Genomic DNA, 26,245 nt, shown 5'->3' with positions numbered 1-26,245 from the left:
CAAAATATGTGTTAACTGTTATTGGTAAGGCTTCTGGTCAGCAGAAGGCCATTAGTAGTTAAATTGGGGAGTCCAAAGTTACATGCAGATTTTTGACTGTGTGGGGCCCGGTGTCCCTAACCCCTGTGCTGTTCAAGGGTCAGCCTCTAGTTGTCATCCACAGTAGGCACTCTACACAGTCAGGGTCACCCCGAAGCATGGAGGCGGAGACAGAAGTCACTTCCATTTCCCTTTCTCTCTGGAGGAAAAGCACCAGGAAAAGTCTCTGATTCGTGTCACTGGCTTTAAGCACCGGGCTCACCCCTTTCATGGGGAAACTACTGTATCTTGCCACATAAAATATACTCCTGTGTATAATGCGCACCCACGTTCTTGGTCCAAACTTTCAGGGAAAAAATCTTGTTTTAAATTTTTTATTCAATTTTTTATTTTTTTTATTTTTTGAAATAAAACTGATTATCGTGTTGCAAGGTGTTATTTTGCATTGGACATCATTATTGCTTTCTAGGTTACTTTCAACACATAAACTTAAATAAAATAATTAGACATTTATATAGATACGGAATTAGTACTGCCCATGTATAATATGCATCCTTATTTTTCCCTCAAAAATTTGAGTAAAAAAGTGCACATTACACATGGCAAAACACAGTACATGCTGGAGGTGCTGTGCCTGCCAGACACTGGGGTGAGAGGGCCTTCCTGGCTCAGCAGGCAGCCTGCTCTACCCAGGCTGGCAGGTTCAGAAAGGACAAAGTTGTACAATACTTCTAAGAAACCCGCCTAGTGGCCTGGGAGAAGGGGAAACCATGGCTTGCAGCACCCAGATGACAACATACCCAACCCCAGCCTTCCCAGATGCCTCTGCCAAGCACCGTGCCCCAAGGGCACAGGAAATATCCAGCTAGGAGATGTTGAGAAAGTTTTTATCTGTATGAGGACACTTCGGGGCCCCTGGTGAAAATCTGTAGCAATGGCTCCAAGTCCAGGCCCAGCAAGTCAACCCAGGGCTGTCTGTGGCCTGCCAAGGCAGCTGTGATTATACAAAGGCATCAGCGGAGGGAATGTTCGAGGGCACCAGCTCAAATCCACATCCAGCAGAAAAATCCCCTTCACCTCCACCGGTTGGGTCACACAGCTGAACAACTCAAAGCTCCCCCAGAACTGACCTGGTTCCCGGGTTGGGAATGAGACCCACATGAGGTCACGGCCAGACACCCATGAGGACCAGGCCCCATAACAAGGGGGAGCCCAGGCTGGCTCTTGAAAGTCCACTTGGGACAGAGTCAGGAGTGCAGCCTATTTTTAGAGCAACAGTAAAGAGTGAAATGCTTAAGTGTCTTCAACGGAGAATGTTCCATTCCTGGGCAGTCCCCTTCTCAGGGCCACCAGCTGCAGGTGCTCAGAGCAGGTGGGCAAGAGAATCGAAGAATATCCAGGAGACAGAGGCCTTCAGGCATGCACTCAGGCATGCACTCAACCAGCCCTGCCTTCAGGCATGAAGTCACTTCCTGGGACGCTCTTTCCCTCAGTGTGTTCAGAGACAAGCTCCTGGGTCTCCCTGAGGAGCACATTTCCTCGTGTCACTAAAAAAAGCATTTGACAAAGAATGAATACAACTTCTGCCCATACAATGGCAAATTAAACTGAACCAGTGAAAAGTAATCAAACTAATCCATGTTCACTTTTCAATGTGCTCGTTGTGAAACTGAAATTGGAGAGCAGCCCTGGCTGGTCTGGCTCAGTGGATTGAGCGCTGGCCTGCGAACCGACAGGTCAGTTCAAGTCCCAGTCAGGGGACATGCCTGGGTTGCGGACCAGGTCCCCAGTTGGGGCAAGCAAGAGACAACCCATCCATGTAGCTCTCACACATTGATGTTTCTCTCTCTCCTTTCCCCTCTCTCTAAAAGTAAATAAATAAAATCGTTTTTAAAAATTGGAGAACTTGAGATCGTCTGCAGCCACAGGGCACCTCCATGGAGGAGCCCCAGTGACACACGCAGCTCCATACCGCGCAGAGCAGGAGGCAGCCCTGGTGGGGCCTGGGACACAGCTCACGGACACTCAGAAACATTACTGAACACCCCCTGCAAAAAAGCCTTACTCACAAAACGTTGTTTCTCACTAGCCTTCTGCCACATTTTGCTTTCTATTACAGGCTGAAAGCTTGTGTCCCCCTAAAATCCATGTGCGGAAGCCCTGCCCTCCAGTATAATGGTGTTTGGAGGCAGGGCCTTTGGGACAGGATGAGGGGAGGACCGATGATCAGAAGAGAATAAGATCGGAGCTCTCTCTCCCCCCACCATGTGAGGGCATGTCGACAAGGAGGTCATGTGCAAGTCAGAAACTGAATCGGCTGGCACCCTGATGTTGGACTTCCAGCCTCCAGAACTGTGAGACGTAAACGTCTGCTGCTTACACTGCCTAGTTTGTGTTTTGTTACAACGCCCTGAGCTGGCTGAGACATCCCTTTCCCAATCAGAGAGCCCCAAGTCTGGCCTACATGCTCTCAATTAAATTTCTAAGAAAACGAAACCCTCTGTCCCACAGCTTTCCTGCCTTAGCTTTTTCTAACAACAAAGTGAGGCACCCACCAACCAGCAGAACAGGTTTCTGCTCAGTAACAGCCCAGATGACCCAAGCAGAACTTAGCAGAAACAGAGCTTTTACTGTTGCTTCTGTTATTGGAATTCATGTCATCAAGACAACTACTCAGATGGGCTGATCCAAATATTCTGGAATTTGTAAGGATTTGGTGTGACTTCTAAAGATAGAAGCACCTTAAGCTCACAGCCCACTCCCCCAGCCCACAACGCAGTGTCCACACCCAAGTTCTACTCATGATTCCTTTTAATAATATGAGAAGTTCATGCTACTACAACCGATATAAAAAGGTGACTCCTGATTTTGTATAAATTAACGTGTCGAGAATCATTATGATGCATCGAGATACAAGTTCCAAATGATAGGAGCAAAGATAAATCACAGTGAAGCAAAATGTCTGAGGAGGACAAACACGAAAGCCATACAGTTGCTCAGACTGGTCCACACCCATCCAGGCAACTTTCTGTCAGAGGCCTGGTTGTCAGGAAAGGACCAGCAAGGGGACAACAGTCTCCAGGGACTCTGACCCTGCAGCTCCGCACCTCCCAACACAGCGACGTAGACAGAGGCGACAATTCACATGGGCCTTTTCTCCTAGTTAGCTATCACATCCTCTCGGGTCTTCTCCTCCACGTGCAGTTCTACAGAGGAACTCCTCGACTTTCTGTGCCCCTGACCACAGCTCGCTTGGTCACACTCCTCACCCACTGTGTAAACGGGGGTCGGGGGTCGGGGTCTCTGAGAGTCAGGCACAGCACCCAGATTTGGTTCGTCTGGGTGGCTTATAACAGGAGACGTCCACAGTCTGCGGCGGCCCCTGGGCTCTCTGCCGCAAGATCATGGGCACCACCATGTCAAACAAGCTTTCAAACAACAGGTCCACGTTGTGCCCAGTTTTGGCACTGGTCTCGAAGCACATCTGCTCAGCGGCCGGCACGTCCTTCTCATCCAGCATCTTGTACTTCAGGATCTTTTTGTAAAGGGCCATCGCTTCCTCTGGCTTCACCTGCTTGGGCACCTTGGGCGGCACACAGCCATCATCACCCACTGACCCGGAGCTGTGCCCTTCCTTCTCCCAGCTCTCCGAGGCCCCCTCCTCACTGAGATCCACCTTGTTCCCCACGATGGCGAAGAGGCAGTCAGTGTTGGCTGTGTCTGTCAGGCCCAGGAATCTGTCCTCCAGCTCCACCAGGCTCTGCGGGTGGTTCACATCATAGGTGAGGATGACAGCGGCTGCCCCTCGGCAGTACATGGAGCCAAGGCCGTGGAACTGCTCCCGCCCTGGTGGAGGAAAGGGGAAGAAAGATGTGGGTTATCTCTTTTCTCAGGAGCATCCAGGGAAGGGGGGAACCAAGGGATTGTCACCCCACATGTAGGTGCGGCTGGAGCTGGACTGGGCTGAGACACAGGCGGCAGAAAGAACTGACCAGCCCAGGCCCTGCAGGATCTAAGCGCAGTGCCCTGCTGCTCTGGGGACCGCAGGCCGTTCCTGCACAGCCTGGCCACACGCCGTAGTGCACATACAAGCCCAGGAAGACTCCCCTGTGCCCTGCTTTTCTTCTAATTAAAAATTGTATGGCTTGTTCCCAGTTTTGCATTTAAAAGAAAATATTGAATGAACGCTCACGCCACGGGCTCCGACGCTCGATGGCAGTCTGTGCCACATCTCAGTCATTCTGACATAGCACCACGCACGTCACACGTCTGCCTTCGCACAGGCGCACACCGCTCCCCGGTGCCCAAAGCCCAGCACTGCAGCTCCAGGACTGCCCGGCTCCCGTCCAGCTGCCTGGGTGCAGACCCACTNCCACATGTAGGTGCGGCTGGAGCTGGACTGGGCTGAGACACAGGCGGCAGAAAGAACTGACCAGCCCAGGCCCTGCAGGATCTAAGCGCAGTGCCCTGCTGCTCTGGGGACCGCAGGCCGTTCCTGCACAGCCTGGCCACACGCCGTAGTGCACATACAAGCCCAGGAAGACTCCCCTGTGCCCTGCTTTTCTTCTAATTAAAAATTGTATGGCTTGTTCCCAGTTTTGCATTTAAAAGAAAATATTGAATGAACGCTCGCGCCACGGGCTCTGACACTCGATGGCACAGTCTGTGCCACATCTCAGTCATTCTGACACAGCACCACGCACGTCACACGTCTGCCTTCACACAGGGGCACACCGCTCCCCGGTGCCCAAAGCCCAGCACTGCAGCTCCAGGACTGCCCGTCTCCCGTCCAGCTGCCTGGGTGCAGACCCACTGGTCTATCCACTTAACCACTTGTCACTTCCCAAAAGGTCCCCGACCCCCTTCCAGACTATTCGTTGAGTCTTTTGTCAGTCCCATCGCAGCCCCCACCTCCTGCCCCTCACACTCCCTCTGGCTCATACACCAGGCACAATCGCAAGTCCAGGCCTCTGCTACGCAGTTAATATAGGTCTGCCTACCAGTAGGGAGGGCTGGACTGTGTGCCTTTACTTGCCCCTGCGTATGTGGTGCCCTATGTAATGTGTTGAGTAAGTGAAGCCATAAATTATCCCCTTCATTTAAAAAAATCACGCACACAATTTTCTCTCTTGCATAAAATTTCTTTATTTTATTAACAGCTTGGTGCAATTTACAAACCAGCAGAAGCCGCATTCAAGTCAGAAGCTTCATTTAGACCCCACACCCAGCAATGCAACATCCCAAATCCCCACCTTCACTCTGAACTGCAGACTGAGGGGGAGGGGGAGGCTGAGGGGGAGGGAGCAGTCACCTTGATGTGTTAAACCCACCAAGAACTGAAATGTCATCATACCAGAATACTTTTATTCCCCCATGTTCAGTCATTAGAAAAGCTACAGCTAAACTACCAGGCAGCCATCACTCAGAGCCATCTGAAATCTAGCTCACCGTAAGCCCTATAGCTAGGGATTTAAAGGAGAAGCCACGTGAGACTGGTGGTTCCCTGGGAACAACCAGTGCAGGGACAGAATAGAGGTTGAGGGCACGCCTGCAGCCTGGAGCCGGACAGCTGGGCCTGTGAACCTGCACAAGGTACTTAACCACTCATGCCTGAGTCTCCTCTCCTGAGAACGAGAACAGATAACAATATTATGCCACAGGGTTGCAAAGATTAAGTGTGTTAATGCAGTAAAAGAAAAAATAGTCCCAGGGAAGCAGCAAGCCCAGTGGGCTCTCATTCATTGGCTGGTCTCCAGAGGCCAAGTGGGACCATTGTTTGTGTCCTTAAGTTTTCACACCCGGTCCCTTCATTTCCCCTTCTGCCCACTGTGTGGGGATTTAGTTCACTGGCTCCACGAGGACAGTTCATAAATGCAAACGGGGACCTCCTCACAAAGCCATCCCAGCCCGCAGGTTAATCAGCCCTCCTCCTGCCATCGGATTCCACAGCCCTTGATGGCAGGAGGGAGAACCACCCATGCTCACAGGAGGAGCTCAAGGAGGGCCTTCTCCATTCCCACTCCTCCTGGCTGCCCGGCTGACGCTCACATGGTCCCTTGGAGAGTTAACTATATTTCTAAAAAATCTTTGACAGCTTCTCCCCCTAACTGGCATAGGAATCTGTTTCTGATGAAATTCTGTGAGTCTGTCTGCAGTTTTTCAGTTTGGGCTACAGAGCCCAGCTGTTGACTACAGTGGGGACAGAACCCAGAGGTTCATGGCCTCGAAAGGGGAAACAATGTAATCTTTATTCTCAACATCCTCTAACTGAAATTTAGCATTTCCTTCTCTTACACATATTGACAACAAACCAGGAATGATGTTAAGGAGCGATACCTGTGGCTTTGTCACCTATGGAAACAACAGAGGCTTTCGGTTCCACGTGACAGTTGTCCACCACAACATCAAGTGTTTAATTCATCACCACTTAAAAACCACAACGGCTGTTAGACCTGCCCTTTGCAAGGAAGCCTGGTTTCCCTACGAAACTTTGTATTTTAGTGCACACACTCAAATTTAGTATTCAGAGAAAGATTATAAACTCACAGAACCTGGGTACAAAGGGATCCTTCACACAAGAGAAATGAAGGCCCCTGGGTCTCTGGACCTTTGGAGCAAGGATTAGAGGCATCTCTCACTCACACACACACACACACACACACACACACACAAAAGGTCCGGCACAAGTAACGCCCCTTTTTATTACATTAAAAATCTTTTATTACAAAGTCATAGGTATGTGATTCTGTAACATAAATAACAGTAGCACGCTCAAGCATAGCATATGACCTTTTAGGTGAAACGTTCAAATGCTGTCCATTTCATGCAAGACAGTCAGGTAGCCTTCCAACCACATTCAATGACATTACTTCTACCAGGCCCTGTATTTGCATAAAACATGGTGTCCTTTGCTTTATAAACTATTATTTTGGCCAAATGGCCAAGAAACACAAACAAGTCCCACTCCAATCATTCTGAAACAGTCACATTTTGAGGCAGGCCAGGCGGCACTGTGTCATTAGGGGGCAAGCGGTGGCCCCCCTGGCCAGCCCTGGTGAGAGTCACCTACTGAGAACAACACCCACGTGCTGGGGGAAGGACTCAGCATGAACCTACACCTGACAGCTGTCCTCTCCCTCACCTGGAGCCAGATTCCCTGCCTCTAAAAAAAACAGCCCCATGTGCTTGCTTCCTCAAACCACCTGTCACTGAGGATGAGATGGAATCAGGCAGGAATTGGAGAGATGCGTCCTGCCCGGATCTTGAAGGTGAAAGTGAAGTGGGCCGTTTACAACGACCAGGCTCCCTGCCCCCCACCCCCACCCCCAGGTGCTAGGAAGGGCCAGCCTGCAGACAAGCAGCACATACTCTGGAATTCACCACCCGCAAAACAAAATTCTTCTCCTTTAGCACAGCCACAGCAGCTCAGCCCCTAAGCCTGATCATCTCATTATAAGTTTCATGTCGAATTACACTGTATGCCAACAGACAGAAATTAAACAGTCTTCTCCCATCTCTTCGTGGCCCCCCATGGGACAAGATGATGAAGACATCTCCACAACTGGTGATAACAAGTGTTAGTTAAAAAAAAGAAATGCTTCTCCGTCGTTACCATGGAGCCAGGACTTTTCTCTCAGACACTAATCACAAATGTAGCAAACCAGGCATCTTGAGGTTTCCCAACAGCTAAAAATGTTATCAGCTCCCCTACCCTCCACCCCCCACCCTCCACCCCCCACCCCTCACCCCCCACTAGATTTCACAGGGGAAAGTGAATCGGCATTCCAGTTGTCCCGGGAGTTGTTTTTCCAAGTCTGTTACATAGTTCATTGAGGACAAAAAGGCAACTGTTGATCATGCCTATGCCTAAAATAGTTTTCCTTTCCAGATAAAAATGTCTGATCTGCCTTCAAAAAACTATAGAAGTAGGTAAGAACAAAACCAAAAGAGAAATCATAATAACTAAAGAAGGGAGGAGCTGAAGAATCCCAAGTGCTAACCTGAGAGGAGAATAAGTAAAAGTTGCGGTTTAAATCATATAACCTGTTATCCACCCATTACCAGGAGAAACTGAGGCACAGGAAGTGGCCCACAGAAGCAGGCTGGGGAAACCCAGAGCCAGGACACTGTCCCCTGGTACCAGGTAGTCTGTGGTCTAACAATCCATAAAGAGCTTGACCTGGAGAGGGACCCCTGCATTCAACCCCCACAGTGTAACCTTGGGCAGGTCACTGAACTCTCTGTGCCTCAGTTTCTCACCACTAAAATACAGGCAGTACCCACCAAAGTATGGCTGTACAACCAGAACTAATTTATACAGGTAAACTGCCTGAACTGTGCCTGGCAGGTGTTACGTCCTGTATACGTTTGTTAAATCAGTCATAAACTAGATTCTGTCCAAATCTGAGGTCAAACCACCCCACAGCCTCTGCACCATGTGGCCTTCATCAGCACATTTACAGACTGCTTCCTAGGGCCTGTGAGTCCCTCTGACAGCTGACCAACATCCTACAACTTCTCTTATTTTTATGAGGTTTACTCTCGGAGGATAACTCTCTCCCCATTTCTGGGGACACTGTACTGTGTAGCCACCATATGCTGTGTCAGGAGAACTGAGATGTGGCCCAGCGGCAGGCACAGGAAGCCAGAAGTCAGCAGAACCCCAGTCTGCTGGACAGAAGAAGACAGTGGCCACTTGCCTTCTCTTTCATTCTCTGACCATCCTCAAGACAAATGACAACCAGCCTTCCACCCCCAGCATTGTAACACTTTTGTTGAAATGATTAAAATAACTGAATGGGTGGTGCAGCCCTCAGATATCATGTTACAAGGCTGGCTGCACTCTGTAAACATGGGCGGGTGGGCGGGGGGGCTGCTTTTTAAAAGCACCAGTGCTCGGCCCCCTTACCCCAGAGCACGTGAATCAGGAGCTGACAACAGCGTGGGCACCAGAATTATTTTCAAAACTCCTCTGGTGAGTATAACATGCAGCCTGAGGTGAAGATCACCAACTTGCTGAGTGAAAGTAGGAGATAAAAAGGCAGCTTTACAGTGGGAGAAATCAGACTGCTTCCTATTTCAATTCAGTTGAAAAGTAATGTCTACCAGGAAATGGAATTGCAAACGCTGAAGGAAAGAGGAACCTTTAAAACACCCTGGGAGATCCAGAACGCCCACTGGATGGGAGCCCACAAAAGTGTCATGTCACAACGAGAGCAAAGAAACAACTCAGATTCACAGAACTAGGGACTGTAACAAATAGAAACTCCAGGGCACACACAGAAACAGGAGCTCCGTCCAGAACAAGACACAACATAATTTCCTGCAGAGATTTTTAAAAAATAAAATGAAATCTCTTTTCCAATGCTTTCAAGTCCCATACACAGTGTTATAAATACTACCATAAAAATTACTTTAGTTCTATTTTGTACAGTTTGACGAGTTTTAACTAAAGTCTACAGTCGCAGGCAAAGTCTAGAACATTCCATCTGCTTGTATGTGATTCCAAACATAGTGAACCTGGATAGATAATGGCCCATGGAAACAACTACCCTCCAGAAATGTTTACAAAGAACAGCTATTTAAAGCTCTTGTAGTGTGATAAGAAGAAAGCACCGTGAGTCTCCCCAGGATGATGAAAGGAGCTGCCTGTGAGGGGCCAGCACTGGGTGTGTGCAGACTGCACCAGCACATGGACACTGAAGAGGCAACGGACGAGGACGCCTCACCTGAGAACCTACCGTTCACAGAGGTGCCAGGAAGTGAGTGGATGCGCCTGCCACCACCCTGGTACTTGTGTGTGATGATTAATTTTTTAACCTTTAGGTTTTTTTCAGAATTTTCAAAAATCCTCACCCTAGGATATGTTTATTGATTTTCGAGAGAGAGGAAGGAAGAGAGAGAGAAGCATTAATTGGTTGCCTCCTGAACACATCCTAATCAGGCTCGAACTCACAATCTAGGATGCGCCCTGACCAGGAATCATGCCAGCAGCCCTTCGGTGTCTGGGATGGTGTTTAATGAACTGAGCCACCTGGCCAAGGTCCTTTTTTATTTTAATTTGTTTATTTGAGAGAGAGAAACATCAATTTGTTGTTCCACTTATTTACACATTCATTGGTTGATTATTGTATGTACCCTGACCCAGGATCGAACCCCCAACCTTGGTGTATCAGGACGATGTTCTAACCAACTAAGCTACCAGGGCCTAAATGGTTAACTTTATGTGTTAACTCGGCCAGGCTGTGGTGCCCAATTGTGTGGTCCAACTAATCTAGATGTTGCCATGAAGGTACTTCTTAGACGTGATTGATATCTACATCAATTGATTTTAACTAAAGCCAATTATCCTCAATAATGTGGCTAGGCCTCATCCAATCAGATGAACACTTTAAGAGGAGCCTGAGAGTTCCTGGAGAAAAAAGAATTCTGGCTCAGACTACAACCTGAGTTATAAAAAATCACGCCAGAGTCTCCAGCCTGCTGCCCTGTGGAGTTTGGACTCACGACTGCAACATCGTGGGTCTGCAGGCTGCCAGCCCGCCTACAGATTTCAGACTTGCCAGCACCCACAATCACATGAGCCAATTCCTCTCTCTCTCCCTCAGCCAACCTCTCCCTCCCTCTCTCCTTCTTTACATATACATCTGCGTCCTGTTGGTTCTGTGCCTCTGGGGAAGCATGACCAGCCCACTTGGAGCTTCTCACTTGTTTCTCTGGGAAGTGTCCCTCTGGGAACCTGGCTGCAGCGCCAGACCCTCCAGAGAATGGGACTCTCTCAGCAGCCCTTCCCCGCTATTCTTTTTTTTTTTACTTTGTAGATTATTTATTTATTTATTTATTTATTTTTAGAAAGGGGGCAAGAGAGGAAGAGAAACATTGGTGTGTGAGAGAGAAACAGTTGCCCCTCACACACCCCCAACCAGGGACCTGACCCACAACCCAGTCATGTGCCCTGACCAGGAATAGAACCGGTGATCTCTCAGCTTGCGCGCCAGTGCTCAATCCACTAAGCCACACCAGCCAGGGCCCTTCTCCCCTCTTGCTTCTCCATCTCCAGATGTCTCCATGGAGGTACTGATTCCCTTCATAAAGAGAGAATGCCCTGTCAGCCCCTTCCCAAAGCAACCCGGGACACGGCAGCCCACCACACATCCTACGCACATTCCTCAGTGCCTCACAGCCGGGTCACACTCCCAGGCACCAGCTCTACCCCACTGCACCACAGGAATTTCGAGGCCACACCTCTCAGCCCAACTGGCCACCAGCTCCACAGGAAAGCGGGGAAGTGGGCTGAAAGGGGCTTTTCAGCAACTGCAAGTATCATTTTTTTTTAAGATTTTATTTATTTTTAGAGAGAGGGGAAGGGAGGGAGAAAAACTTGCTTCTCACAGACCCCCCCAACTGGAGACCTGGCCCACAATCCAGGCATGTGCTATGACTTAGAATCGAACCTGTGATCCTCTGGTTCACAGGCTGGCACTCCATCCACTCAGCCACACCAGCCAGGGCAATAGCAAGCATCACTTTGACCCCAAACGATTACTTCTTCACAATGGATTCCTTATCTGTCCTCCTCACTAGCCTGACCAGTTAGTTCTCTTTCTAAGTAAAGATCCAACAATGAAAATCTCCTGCCACACAATTGTTGACACCTCCTAGCTGGCTTCAAAATAAAGCATGACCTCCACAAAAGTACACAAGTCCTTTCCTGCCAGGCTTTCAACAGCTAAACAGTAACTATAGGCATGATATGATTTTCAAAACAGATATCTAGGGACATCTTTTATTGGGGTGGGGTGGGCACAGCACGGGGAGATGGGGGATGGGATGAAGAATGCATTTAGACGTTTTTTTCTTGGATTTGACGTTATCTCCTTTTTCTCCATCTTTCAGTCTTGCTTTTAGTCCTATAAAAATAAATTTAACTGAAAAGGGAAAAGCCCTGACTGCTGTAGCTCAGTGGATTGGACATCGCCCTGCAAATGGAAAGGTCCCCGGTTTGATTCCCAGTCAGAGCACATGCCTGGGTTGCAGGCCAGGTCCCCATCTGGGCCCGGGTAAGAGGAAACCAAGCGATGTTTCTCTTGCAAATCAATGTTTCTTTCCCTCTCTTTCTCCTTCCCTTTCCCTCTGTCTAAAAATAAATAAATAAAGCCTTCTTTAAAAAAAGGGAAAAAGTCTTTCATTACAGATTAAAATTTTTTTACAGATAGAAAAAAAGAAAAAAGGGGGGAGGGGCTGTTTCTAAAGCCTCCTACCATCTTCAGTGGGCTGAGTAGGGGCCCCAAAGAGACACCTGGGGCCCTCACCCTCAGAAACTGTGGACAGAACCTTATTCGGACACAGGGTTGTTGCAGGTATGATCAAGTTGAGTTGAAGTCTTCAGAGTACAGCCTAATCCAACATAACTGGTGTCTGTACACTAAGACAGATGTCAAACTCACTTTCACGGGGGGCCACATCAGCCTTGCAGCTGCCTTCAAAGGGCCGAATGTAATTTTAGGACTGGATAAATGCAACTACTCCTCAACAGTTAAGCGAGAGCTCGGCACTGCTGCTGGGTAGGAATAAAGTGCCCGGCCGGATAAAACAAGGTGGAGGGCCAGATTCAGCCCACGGCCTTGTGTTTGTCACCTGTGCAATAAGAGGAGGGACACAGAGGAACACATCCACACACAGGGACAGCAACCACCAAAAGCTCAGAAAAGGGCATGGGGCAGATTTCCTACAAGAGCCTTAGAGAGAACCTGGCCCTCCCGACACCTTGACTTCAGAATTCTTCCTTCAGAACTGCAGGAGAATCAACTGCTATTGTTTAAGTGCCCAGTGTGTGGAACTTGGTTATGACAACCCCAGGAAACACATACTCCACGAAGGTATGAACTGGGCTGCAAGCCAGTGGCCTGCTCATTCACATATACTGAAAGTCATGAATCAAACCAGAACAATGTCCATGTAAGGGGCTCAGACTGCCAGGAAAAACTTCTGCTTCCTTCCCCTCGCCACCTTCTTTCCCCTCCACCAGCAGAAGAAAAAGCTGGATACTTATGAATGTCAATGAGCAACACTGGAGAAGCTGATAAAGATGGTTCGGATAACAGTGACCTCAAATATCCACTATCAATAAAGATGAAGAGTCATGTGCCATCTCCTGAGCCAAAGTCAGCAAATCTGCTTACTCCCCAAAAGCAAGCCATAAATTGCAAAGGTAAGTTCACATGGAAATGTCTAAACCTGCTTCACTGGTTCTATTCCAATCTGGTGCCTATAGGAATGACCTTCACCCTCTAATCTGATTCACAAGTAGAAGCCAGTAGTGCAAGTCCAGCTCACCATCCTTGTTGGGAAACACCAGCAGGAAGAGGTGGTAACCACTGAAAGGAATAATCAGAGAAACTGCTGAATTACCCACTCAAAGCAGCAGTAGTTTGGCTGCAACTTGAAGGGGGCAGGTCTGCCACAAGAGCTCTTGTGAGAAGTACAGGTGTCCCACAACAGACAGGTAACTTCGGGGTGACCAGTCAGTTACCTCGATGTAAGGAGTTCCATCCTTGTCAAGCACACCGTACAGGTGCTGATTTGGGATATATTCCATTCTGGCTCTTAAAGTGAGTACACTGGGAATTAATAACTTTTCCAATAGCAAAATCTGTTACAGCACTTACTACTTCCGACACTGCACCAAGCCCTTTGCATAATTAGGCATTTAATTCCCATGGATGCTGGGGGGGACTGCTGCGGCATTTTCATCCCAGGCTCGATGGAAACGCTGACAGAGAAAGGCTGGGTAGCCACGGACACACAGGCAGCGAGGGCCGCAGCAGGACTTGAACCCCAGAGATCTGGGTCCAGAGTCCCCACTCCTAAGCGCAATGCTACGTTCAGTCTCAAGTCCTACTTGTAAGATGGGCCAGGAGGGGAGACAGTTCAGTTACAAAAAAAGAATGCCAGCACTTCAAAATCTAGAAGGAAAAACAACGGAATGATTCTGTTATACCTCTGCTCTCAGAAACTGAACAAACCAAAATAGTAAACAAAAGTCGAAAAGCATGTATTTTCCAAGTAGAATGAACTCTCACAGGGACAGCTGTTTCCTCCCAGCAAGGCGGCAGTGTGGACAGAGCTGGATGAATTGTTCATTATCCTCACATGATGGTAACACTGTATACAGCTGGAGTCTACTAAGCACTTTTCACCTACACAGTCTCATGTTGGCCTCATCAGCCCAGGGACACGAATCACCCATCTCCTGACTGAAGACCCTGAGACCAGCCACCCCACCCTGCACTCACTGGCTGTGAGAGCCCCGCAATGGTTACCTGTCACCACCGTATAGGAAAAAACTCCCAAAAACTTGGTGCAAGGAAAAACTCTAGGCCAACAGCCATCAGCTGGATATTAAAGTGTAGGAGTTTAAAAAGACAAAAATCCTAGCCCACAATATGAATGGGTGTTTTTTTTTCTTGCCAGAAGGACGACTTGAACAGACTGATAATGAATTACTGCCACAAAGGAGGTGATCAGATAACATTTTAAAGATAAGCGAATAATTAAAATCCAATAACCCAACCAAGTTGCTTCTATTTACAGTTCCTTTAATTTTGTTCTTAATAGTCTGTGACCAATAAAACACATTCAAAAACACAGCCAAGTTTCCTGACAAGGAGATGGATTGCTCTTTGTCTGGGAAGCCCACAGCCACAAGAGGAATAAAATGAAAACAGCCTTGAAGGACCTAACTACCAGATCAGCAGGCAACTGGTTAAGCGCAGTCACCCAAAGCCAAGCTTGTTAAAATGAGAGTTTTTTCATTTTATAAATAAAGGAACCCAAACCCAAAATGGTTTTCACCTAATAGAATAGCAACATCTACAGGACAGCACAGTGTTTCGGAAATATCAGTTTATCTTCACACTGAAGTACTTATACACTGAATTTTTACCTAAATCTGCATGCGTTTCCCTTTTGTTGTTTCTGTTCGATAATTTGAATATTAAGCTAAAACCAAAGAATGAGTCACATGAACCACTCAAATAATTAACTGCTCATAAATTAATCACCTGTGACTCACTGATTGCGCTTTCTGAAATAACTACTAAGGGTCTATAATGATAACTAGAGTTTAATTCTCAAATTACTTTACTCTTCTCAGACACAAATTTACTAAAAATAATTGAATAACAAGACCAAGTAACAAAGAGATGTTAACACTCTTATTATTAAGAAAAAGAGGCAAATCCAAAGAAAGTACACTTATATAATAGATTTAGCTTTAAAAAACAAAAACTCTCACATACCAGGATATTTAATCCAAGCCCCTTTACCTTCAACAGACACTCTGTTGTCCTACGGTGATTAATTTTCAGAATGAGATTATCAAAGAAAAATGCAATTAAATGCTGAATTCTCTACTTATTAAAATAGGAAACTAAAACCATTTCAGATGGTTCAAAGCAAGTTTGAACTTGTTTTAAAATCAAGACTGAACTTCAAATGCCATATTAATAAAACTCTTCAAGTCTCTTAAGGGTTTCTCGAAATGCTGAGCTATCTTGAGCAGCCTCTTTTCTGAAGTGCTCCGCTCGGTAAACACGCCAGTTATCTCTAACAGCTCTGCTCCACAGGAGAGCCTTTTCTCTTCTCCACAGAAGGCATAACCCAGAGCACAAGCCCACGAGACTCACTGTTATGGTGCTGCCTGAATACCATCCCCATTTACTGCAAAGGTTAAATGTCAACTACCCTACACTCACCAGCGTACAGAGTATGTATCCCTCCATTTGCTTTACCCAGTCCTACAGATTTCCCAGCTTTGCCTTGTCCCACCTCCTTAATCTACCACCATAAATTTCATGCAACCATCCCTACATTTCTCCTTGGATTGTAAATGCATAAAAAGAACTGCAAAACTGCCATTCTCCAAAGCATTTTCTTTCTTTCTTTTTTGAGGTTTTAATATTGGAAACATACCAAAAAAGTACTTTGCCTACATAATCTTAAATGTAAGTTATCATGGTAACATGGCAATGCTACTAATACAATTTATTTATCTTTTTATTTTCTTCATTATGCTATTACAGTCGTCCCATTTTTCCCCTCTTTATTACCCTCCCCCCTGCACTCCCCTCCCACCAGCATCCCCTGCCCTTAGTTCATATCCACGGGTTGTACACATAGGTTCCTTGGCGTCTCCATTTCCTACACTATTCTTAACCTTCCCCTGTCTATTTTGTATCTACCATTTATGCTTCTTACTCCCTGTACCTTTTCCCCCATTCTCCCCCTCCCCAATGATAACCCTCCATGTGATCTCCATTTCTGTGATTCTGTTCCTGTTCTACTGTTTGCTTAGTTTGTTTTGGTTTTGTTTTAGGTCCAGTTGTTGATAGTTGTTAAATTTGTCATTTTATTGTTCATATTTTTTATCTTCTTTTTCTTAGGTAAGTCCCTTTAACATTTCATATAATAAGAGCTTGGTGATGATGAGCTCCTTGAACTTGACTTTATCTGGGAAGCATTTTATCTGCCCTTCCATTCTAAATGATAGCTTTGCTGGATAGAGTAATCTTGAATGTAGGTCCTTGCTTTTCAAGGCTTTGAAGAGTTCTTTCCAGTTCCTTCTTGCCTGTAAGTTTTCTTTTGAGAATCAGCTGACAGTCTTATGGGAACTCCTTTGTAAGTAACTGTCTCCTTATCTCTTGCTGCTTCTAGGATTCTCTCATCTTTAATCTTGGCCAATGAAATTATGATGTGCCTTGGTGTGTTCCTCCTTGGGTCCAACTTCTTTGGGACTCTGAGCATCCTGGATTTCCTGGAAGTCTATTTCCTTTGCCAGACTGGGGAAGTTCTCCTTAATTATTTGTTCAAATAAGTCTTCAATTTCTTGTTCTTCCTTTTCTCCCTCTGGCACCTCTATAATTCAGATGTTGGAACGTTTAAAGTTCTCCTGGAGGTTCCTAAGCCTCTCCTCATTTTTAAAAAACTCTTGTTTCTTCATTCTGGCCTGGTTGAATGTTTATTTCTTCCTTCTGGTCCAAATCATTGATTTGAGTCCCAGCTTCTGTCCCATCACCGTTAGTTCCTTGTACATTTTCCTTTATTTCACTTTGCATAGCTTTCACATTTTCCTCTATTTTGTGGCCATACTCAACCATTTCTGTGAGCATCCTGATTACCAGTGTTGTGAACTGTGCATCTGATAGGTTGGCTATCTCTTCATCTCTTAGTTGTATTTTTTCTGGAGCTTTGATCAGTTCTTCCATTTGGGCTATATGTTTTTGTCTCAATGCACCTGTAGTAAGAGGCAGAGCCTTAGGTATTCCTCAGACTGGGGCAACCCACTTGATTTTGCTGTGGTACTGTATGTGGGGGAGAGATCGAAGGGGGAACAATGCGGCTTGCTTGGCTCTCTGCTGGCTTTCAGTCACTTCTCCCACTACCCACAAGCAAATTGTACTTTTCTGGTGCTGATTCCCAGGTGGGTGGTTTTGTGTATGTTCTAGGACCCTGTGGGCCTCTCCAATGAACTCTCCTGTGAGGCTGGGAATCTCTCCTGCCACCACAACCCCCACAGGTTTTTACAATCAGAGGTTTTGAGGCTTTATTTCCCCGTACTGGAACCATGGGTTGCATGGTCTGTCTCACTCCCCCGTGGTTCCTTCCAATTTTTCCACACGCAAATGTAGGACCGCCCTGTCTGCCAGGCACCGCCTCGCCCACCCTGGTTCTCTAGCCAAGGCCTTACTGCAAGTCCTCTCTGACCTGGCTGCCCATCTCCACNATTCCCAGGTGGGTGGTTTTGTGTATGTTCTAGGACCCTGTGGGCCTCTCCAATGAACTCTCCTGTGAGGCTGGGAATCTCTCCTGCCACCACAACCCCCACAGGTTTTTACAATCAGAGGTTTTGAGGCTTTATTTCCCCGCACTGGAACCATGGGTTGCATGGTCTGTCTCACTCCCCAGTGGTTCCTTCCAATTTTTCCACACGCAAATGTAGGACCGCCCTGTCTGCCAGGCATCGCCTCGCCCACCCTGGTTCTCTAGCCAAGGCCTTACTGCAAGTCCTCTCTGACCTGGCTGCCCATCTCCACCCTTCTACCGGTCTGGATGAATGCTGCTTCTTTAACTCTGGTTGTCAGACCTCCGTACAGTTCAATTTTCTGTCAGTTCTGGTTATTTTTTGTGTTTAAATTTGCTGTTGTCCTTCTTTTGGTTGTACGAGGAGGCACAGTGTATCCACCTACACCTCCTCCATCTTGGCCTGAACCACAGCATTTTGTTAATCCATGGAGATCACGTCCTCAGATTTGGCTCAAATAAACCTTTATAAAATTTTTCTTTAGGTTTAGACTTTCTTTCATCAACATTGGTAGTACCTAGATATAATTTTCTAAATTAACAGTGAGAAAATCTTTTTAAATCAATCATGTTGAAATACTTTGTTAGAACTTACTTTATCATATTTAAATACAATATGCTGTACATAAAAGTAAAAAATTAAATAATTACCTAGAATTGTCAAATTCAGACAGAAAGCAGAATGGCACTTACCAGGGGCTGAAGGAAGGCGGGAGTTAGTGTTTAATGGCTGCTGAACTCAGTTGGGAAGAAGAGAAAGTTTTGCAGACGACTGTGGTGGTGGCTATACAACATGTGAGTGTAATTCATGCCACCAAGCTGCACACTTAAAAATGAATAAAATCATAAATTTTATGTTATGTGCATTTTAAAATTCTGTATGGTTAAAGGTTAGATAGATGACAGCTAGATAGATAGATAGATAGACAGAAAGAAAGAAAGAATTACATGTGAAAATAGCACCTACTAAGAACAGCAGGAAACTCAGGCCTGATCCCTGCCCTCCTCCTCTGCCCTGGGGCTGTGACAAGCCTGAAGCTGCTTTTCCTCTACCTACGTGGTGGATCACCTGGTGAGCTGGTCGAAATGCAGATTCTGATTCAGAGGTCTGGGTGGGGCTTGGACGCTGTTGCTGCTGGCCGTGGAACTTCACCCTGAGGACCAATGCAGAAAAGCCCCGACCGCACAGTCCAGGAGCCACTCTCATCAATCAAAGGTAAATACAATGTTAACACAGCTGACTCTGCAACTCATACATGAGTCTGCCTTTGCACTTCACCCTCTGCTGCCTCCTTCCTAATACTTTGTGCCTGGTAACAGTTATGAAGTACCGTAGCTGTCAGTTGCTCAACCCAGGAAAGCTGAAAGGCGTGGCCAGGCTTTACAAACTTCACTCTTGAGCTGCTGGGACCTGTGGCTACACAGTAACTAACCAGAGTTAATCAGATTGGAAATTAATTGGGTTTGGAATGTGCTTTGGCAACTGCTGGAGAAAAGATGTGCAGTTAAGGAAACAGTCCAACACTTTGAACAGTAGGAACAAAGTCTGCAAACAGCCCAGAAATTGTTTATTAAAAGCCCAGGCACAACACAAAGGCAGCACTGCTACTTTGCAAGCACTGTGATAGGGGACTCATACGCCATTCTTATCTACTCATAATGCAAGATCCTCCCAGAAGCATTCCAGTTATGACACAGACTTAGAAAAGATTAAAAACCCCTTGCACTCATCTGACTTTTCAGTTCTTAGGACAAGCTGCCTGTTAGAAAGGAAAAACTGCTTCCTCTGTTCTTGGTTATTGATGTGGGTGCCCCTGAGCTGGAGCCTCCCTCAGCCTCCACACACTCCGCAGTTTCACTGAGTGGACGAAACCTGATTCCTGAAACCAAGCCTGCCACAGCCCCCTGTAGGCACTGCCAACATTCTGCTGGGCAGAATGGCAGGCTATTATACATGTGCACACACATGCCATGCATGCACACCTGCACAGGCACACACACAGACTCACAAACATACGTGCACACACACGGTGTCATTTCATTCTCCCCACAGTTAGTGTGCACATTTCACAGACCTTTCAAGAGGCCCGGCATGCTCGTGCAGCTCCTCAAGGCACGCCGCCCCGCAGAGACTAAGCGGCTCACGACACCACCAACAGGGGCGTGAGCAGTCGGGGTAAGGAACTGCCGGACACCAAGGGTTTAACGGCAGTGGAGGACTCTCAATTCTACTAGACCAAGAATGAGATTTGGTCTCATTCAAGCAGTTTTTAAAGCAATTCCACCCTGACACATGTTAAAAGACAACGTTCAAAAAAGGGCAAAGAGATAAGAAGAAAAATACATGATAGCCCTGGTTGGGTAGTTCAGTGGGTTAGAGCATCCCGATATTCCGAGGTTGCAGGCTCAATCCCCAGTCAGGACACAGACGAAAATCAACCAATGAGTGCAAAAATAAGTGGAACAACAAATCGATGTTTCTCTCTCTCCTCCTCCTCCCCCTTACTATCTCTCTCTAAAAGAAATTTTAAAAAATAATGTTAAAGACCTTGTTCAGCTCATTTAATGTGGGAGCCAGTGTGTTGCACCCAGTCAAGGCCGGGCAGTTCCACTCACTCCTGGGAGATGGAATAAAATCCTCAGAGCCACGGGGACACTTGACATTCATTCCCTTATTCACAGGTAGGCGAACCGCGCACGTCACAAGCTGTGTGCCTCTCTAGTGGGAAGCCCCTACCTACTTAAGTACCAGAGGGGAACAAAGCCAGAAAACTACCAAAACCTTACATCACACAACATAGTTCTGCGCATGCAAGCGCACTTCATATTATGGGAACAGTTGATGGGACCCAGTCTCCGGACTGTGTGAACACTGGTTGTCAGGCCCCAGGCCCCTCCAAGGCTATGGGAACACTGCTTCCCTCTGCTACCCAGACAAGCCAGACTGCCTCCACTTACCCTACAGCGAGACATATGTCATAAGCATCTCAAAGAGGTCAGGAAGGCACAGAGGTAGAAGGGACATACACACAGGAATGCCAGGAAATGTGGAGGATAACAGGAACACATGGAGAAAAACACAAAGGAATGAAGAAGTGACATGCAAATGGAGGAAAACTGTTTTCCAGAAGGAAAAATGACCTACTTTGCACCACTAATTCTGAATTAGGTTGCCAATTAGCGCCTGTCCTGTCACCTTTTCTTCAAAGCACTTGACATGGGTGGTGTTAGAGTACGTACTCTTTGTCTGATGGCAATCTTTCCACCGGACTTAAGCTCCAGGACGAGAGGCTGCCTACTTTGTTACCGCTGTTCCTCGAACTCAACCCAGTGTCTAGTTCATGAGAAGTGCTCAAAAAAAGTCTTGACTGCTGAACAAATGGATTCACTCTCACCAAGTGCTCGCTGGGTGCACATTAGGATACTAAATCTAGAAGGCACCTTGGAGGTATTTTGTTGAGACCGCAACTGAGGTGGCCACACAAGGCCCCTTAAAACCTGGACACGGACAAGAAGATGAAAGCGAGTGCAAAGTAGGGAAGACAGCAAACTCTCCACCTCCCCCCAGAAAGAATCACAAAGCAATACATCAAAAGGGCACAATAAGAGACTATAAATTTTGCCCTTTCATATTAGGCAGAAGGCCTGTTCATATGCTTCATTGTTAAGCAGTTAATGGTTATAACACCTTGACTTTGGAAAAAATGTTACCATTTTACTTCTGAGTTCTATATTCCTATTGGATGATCTGATGCCATGGAAACACAGTGGGTCACTTGGTCTTCAACTGGAAGCTGGGAATAAGCATACTGTTGTCAACTGACGGCCCTCGGTGCCAATTCAGCACCAAGAGAAATCCCCAATTTGGGGTGTGATGAAGAAGGAAACTTTATTCAGCGCAAAACAGCTCAACTGTGATACAGCACAGCTGTGAAAACAGCAAGGGCGTGAGGCAGCCGGGGGGCCAGGTGGCTCTGGTACCAGGCCTCTCTCTCACTAGACAGCCCTGCTCCTTCCTAGTCTGCTCTGTGCCACACTGTCTACTGCACTGTACTCTGGTCTGCCCTGTGCTATGCCCGTCTGCTCTGGTCTGTGCTGGTCTGCTGGGCTCTGCTCCTGCAAGACATGGGTGTTTCAGCACAGCCAGGAAAACACAGCCTTCACTCTTCCGTGGAAAGAGAAATGCACTTCCCGAGTCAGTGGGGAGCTGGCTTCTAAACAGAAATCCCTGCCCCTGGTTCCAGATTGGTCTGTTCTCATGCAAATGAGGGCTCCAAATCCTCACAGTTGGATTGGTCCAAAAGGCACTGGCTTATTGGCCAAAATAAGCCACTTTTGTTGGTCAGAACTGTGCAGCTCTGACTGATGGGGAAAGCCTTGGTCCTATTGGATGAAATAGGATTCTAGGAACTCCTTTGCACAGGCTGGCTCAGATGGGAGAAACACAGTGCAGACGTGTTCAGACATAAAGACAAATGTATAAAGTGCATATAATTCCCCATGGGGAAAGCACTGATTGAACAGGTATTTTAATACATTAATCTTGTCAGTTATGAGGCAGCCCAAAGATTGGGGCCATTGTTAACTGACCACTTTTGGGCACAGCAATGTCTTTTCAGTTCACAGGCACACCAGCCACTAAACAGAACGAATGTGTTTGTCCCATCCTGCTCACACACAAAGATTGTGTCACATACACTCAGCATTATGTCCTAGCTCACTCTCACTTTAGAGCAGATGTCACTTCGGTGAAGGATGCAGCATGACTTGGTGACTAAGTGCACAAACACTGGGGCAGTTTGCCAGCTCAAACCCCAGCTCAGCCCATTCCGGGCGCATGTTAACTTGCACAGGATCTACCCTTGTTACCTCCTCGAGTCCTGGAGAGGACTAACGAGTGACAATGCAGAGGTTACAAGGGCCCGGCACACAGTGAGTGCGATGTTGGCAGCATCTGTTACCTGGCCAGAGTCTGCAACTGGGAGCTTCATCCTGGGGAGGCTTTGGCGAGGATTTGTGGGGGATTCCTCAAGGACCTGGTAAGGCCACAGGCTGTGTGAGAGCTAATCACCCCCCACAAAAAGCATTACAAGCACACTGTTCGACTTGTCTTTATATCTGAACATTTACTTTCAGGTACAGGTAAGCATTCCAGGTATAACCAGAACAAAAAAGCTTCTTCTATGAGGGGTGAATGCTTATCCACCACAAGGTCAGCTCTAGGTACCTGTGAAGGGTGTCAATGAAAAAATTAAGTACTTTAAAAAATAAACAGCTCAACAGTCCAGCAGAATACACAAATAAACATGAGTACCTTAGCTAAGCACCTTCACTTAGGACACTATGCATCGTGTTCTTTTGATGCAACAAATTTTCTTTTATTTTAAATAATTCAAGGCAGAATAATAGATTGGATAATACCGTAATTTTAACCTTTGAGTATTATCTGATGTACTAGCACTAGGATCACACAGAACAACCTTAAGAGCCATATTGCATTACTTATTTAATTTCACTTATGCCATGAGTCCTTCAAGAAAATGCCTGATTAGGAAATTTTTCATGGCTTAAGAATTTTTACTAAAATTATAACACTGAGTATTTGGCTAAAATGTATAATAACCGTACCTCTCATATGACCTCTAATATTCAGAAATTTAAAAAAAGAAAAGAAAAACGTAAACTGACAGCAACTCCACATGATTTTCATGGTTCCCAGTAGCATATACTTTTTGTTTGTTTTTTTGAGAAGAGGAAGTCTTTTGTCTTTAGTCTCATAACAGAGACTAAAATATGACAAAAAGCAGACCTCAAGTCCAGGCTCCTCAGCACCCTGTGCAAATTCTGTGGCCTCTCTGGGTTTTGGCTTCCTGTTCTGAAAGGACGGTGATACTAATGCCAACCACACAAAGTAGTTGTAAGAAATAAGAGACTAAGCCCCAAAGGCACTAGACATGCTATTTGGCACCCTGGAAGCCAACAGAAATCCCCGCCTCTTGCACAAGCAGGGGCCTCCAGGAAAGTAAGGGCTGTACATTAGCAACCTGGAAACCCTTCAGGAAACGCTCCCCGAGCCAGTTTTCCATAGGAACGCTGCCCTGGTTCCTTAGCAGACTGCACTAGGGGAGACTTTTACAGCACGATGCTCCCAGAATTAAAGTACACGTGATAGCAATAGCAGGAAAAGCAGCATGGAACGGTGACTGAGTCACAAGACCTCAGCTCTGGCCCCTGTTCTGCCACACCAACTAGCATTTGGAAGTAGGACAAGCAACTTCTTGAGCCTGTCCCTTCATCTGAAAAAAAAAAAAAAAAGAACCTGAGAAAATTGTCCTTTTAATCCTGTTCTAATTTTACAAGATTATGCCAGACTCTACAATTTTAAACTGCTCTGTTGCATGGCTACCTGCAATGGATATTCCAAATTCAGTGATTCCCACTGTGCTGGGAAATTAAGAATCTTCAAAAGCGCTGAAGCTGAAAAATGGCTTCTATGATAGTCAGATTGGTCTCATCTTTGCTGAAAAAAAAACTCAGAGAGTATTTTTTTGTCCTCAGAGAGGTCGAAGCTGAACTCCACTTTGCCCACAGGTCCACCCATCTGATCCACATCCCCCCAGAACAGGAAACTTAGCAGTAAGTAGCTGTGTTATTTCGGAAGCCTGAGACCAGCACAGAGAGAGAGGCCAGGCTGAAGGGAGGGAGGCCTTCGGTTCACATGAGTATCTTTTAGTTTGGTTTGCAGGCCCACGTTCAATCCACTGAACTATACCAGCCAGGGGACACATGAGTATCTTTTAGTTCCACAGAATAATTCAACAAATATTTAGGAAGTGCTTTGTAGGAGATGCATGCTCAACTTGGCTTATGTTGGATTATAAATACTAATCCAACTGTGAGTAACTGTGAACTTGGGTTGGCTTGGGCTGTGCAGGAAGGTGGATCTCAAAGAACTCAATTTTGAATGCTGGGTGGAAATGACTTATCGGTGGAAACAAGGAGATAAGTGATCGACGCATCTGTCACCAAGCTCCACAACTTCTAAGACCCTGTGCTGAGAGGCAATAAATGATTAAATTTGTCTGGTTAATAGCCAAGAAAATAATCAACACTAACACCTTACAATTCCCAGGTCTCCTACTTGTAGTGCTGCTCTCCCAGTGCCCTGCCTCCCCGGCTGCACTCCTACTACACGGCAGAGAAACAAAGGAACTGCCCGTCGTGGAACCGTTCGCATGTGCTTGCAGAAAGTCAGCCGAGAAATACAAGGAGCGTGTATTTCTTGTATTTCCTTCATGAAGGTGTCTAAAAGTTAACTACCTACCTAATATAACCTCCATTTGTACAGGAAGACATAAGTATTGTGTCTCAAACATTATTGACCAGAAAGCTAATAATGTTAACAAATAGTGTTGGGGCCACTGGATGTTAAACATACACGTACCATTAAGCCCGAGTAGCCTAGTCCTTGGTCATTTACCTGAGAGATAGAAATGTATGTTCACACAAAACCTCTATGTCAATGTTTACAGTGCCTTTATTCATAATTACCAAAAACTGAACACAGTCCAGATATCCTTCAAATGGCGATGCGCAACCATAAGTGGTACATCCATACAGGGGAACACCACTCGGCAATGAACAGGAATGAACCCATACAACAACACAGACACATTTCAAATGCATCAAGCAAGCGAGGCCAGTCTCAAAATGCTCCATACTGTATGAATGTAGAAAAGACATTCACACAAAAACAGAGAACAGAGCAATGCTGTAATGTAAACACCAGACAGTGGAAAGATCTGAATTGAGATGGAGGCGCGTAAAACAGAAGCATATCCTTCCAGAGTCACTTTGGAAGGGGACTGAAGATGAACAAAAATCACACACCAAAATTTTCCATCTTTGCTTTCAGCACTTGAAATATATTGTGCTGGTCAAGATGGCGGCATAGGTAAACACAGCTCGCCACCTGACACAACCATATCAAAATAACGACAAAAATATAGAACCATCACTCACAACTGTCAGAAATCAAAATGAATGAAGTCTGACAACTATGGAATTAAAAAAGAAACCACATCCATCCAGACTGGTAGGAGGGGTGCAGACAAGGAACGGGCTGGTCCCACACCCATGTGTGGTGGATAAAAGTTCGGGAGGCATATCTCAGGAGAAAGGAGTCCCGTCCCCAGCCCAGGGTTCCAGTGCCAGGAAGATACGTCCACATCACTTCTGGCTGTGAAAACCTACAGGAACTCAGTCAGAAGAAAGTTCTGGAGTCCCAAGCAGGTCCTCTTAAAGAACCCATGAACTTATTCAGACTCACTCCCTCTGAGCTCCAGCA

At 46.4% G+C, this 26,245-nt stretch overlaps 1 protein-coding gene across 1 annotated transcript in view; it reads right to left on the bottom strand.

The window, feature by feature from the left end:
* Positions 1-3,106: 3,106 nt before the first annotated feature.
* RAB20 (RAB20, member RAS oncogene family) overlaps positions 3,107-26,245 on the bottom strand; it is a 35,461-nt gene continuing 12,322 nt past the window's right edge. The window contains exon 2 of the mRNA XM_037038354.1: positions 3,107-3,885. Coding sequence (XP_036894249.1) covers positions 3,350-3,885 — 536 coding nt within the window. The 3' untranslated portion in view covers positions 3,107-3,349. The remainder of the gene's footprint in view (positions 3,886-26,245) is intronic.

This window comes from Sturnira hondurensis, unplaced genomic scaffold (assembly GCF_014824575.4).
Source record: "Sturnira hondurensis isolate 20B ecotype Veracruz unplaced genomic scaffold, ASM1482457v3 Scaffold0024333, whole genome shotgun sequence".
Lineage (NCBI taxonomy): Eukaryota > Metazoa > Chordata > Mammalia > Chiroptera > Phyllostomidae > Sturnira > Sturnira hondurensis.
The sequence above is the reverse complement of the archived record's forward strand: the minus strand, read 5'-3'. Positions and strand labels throughout refer to the sequence as shown.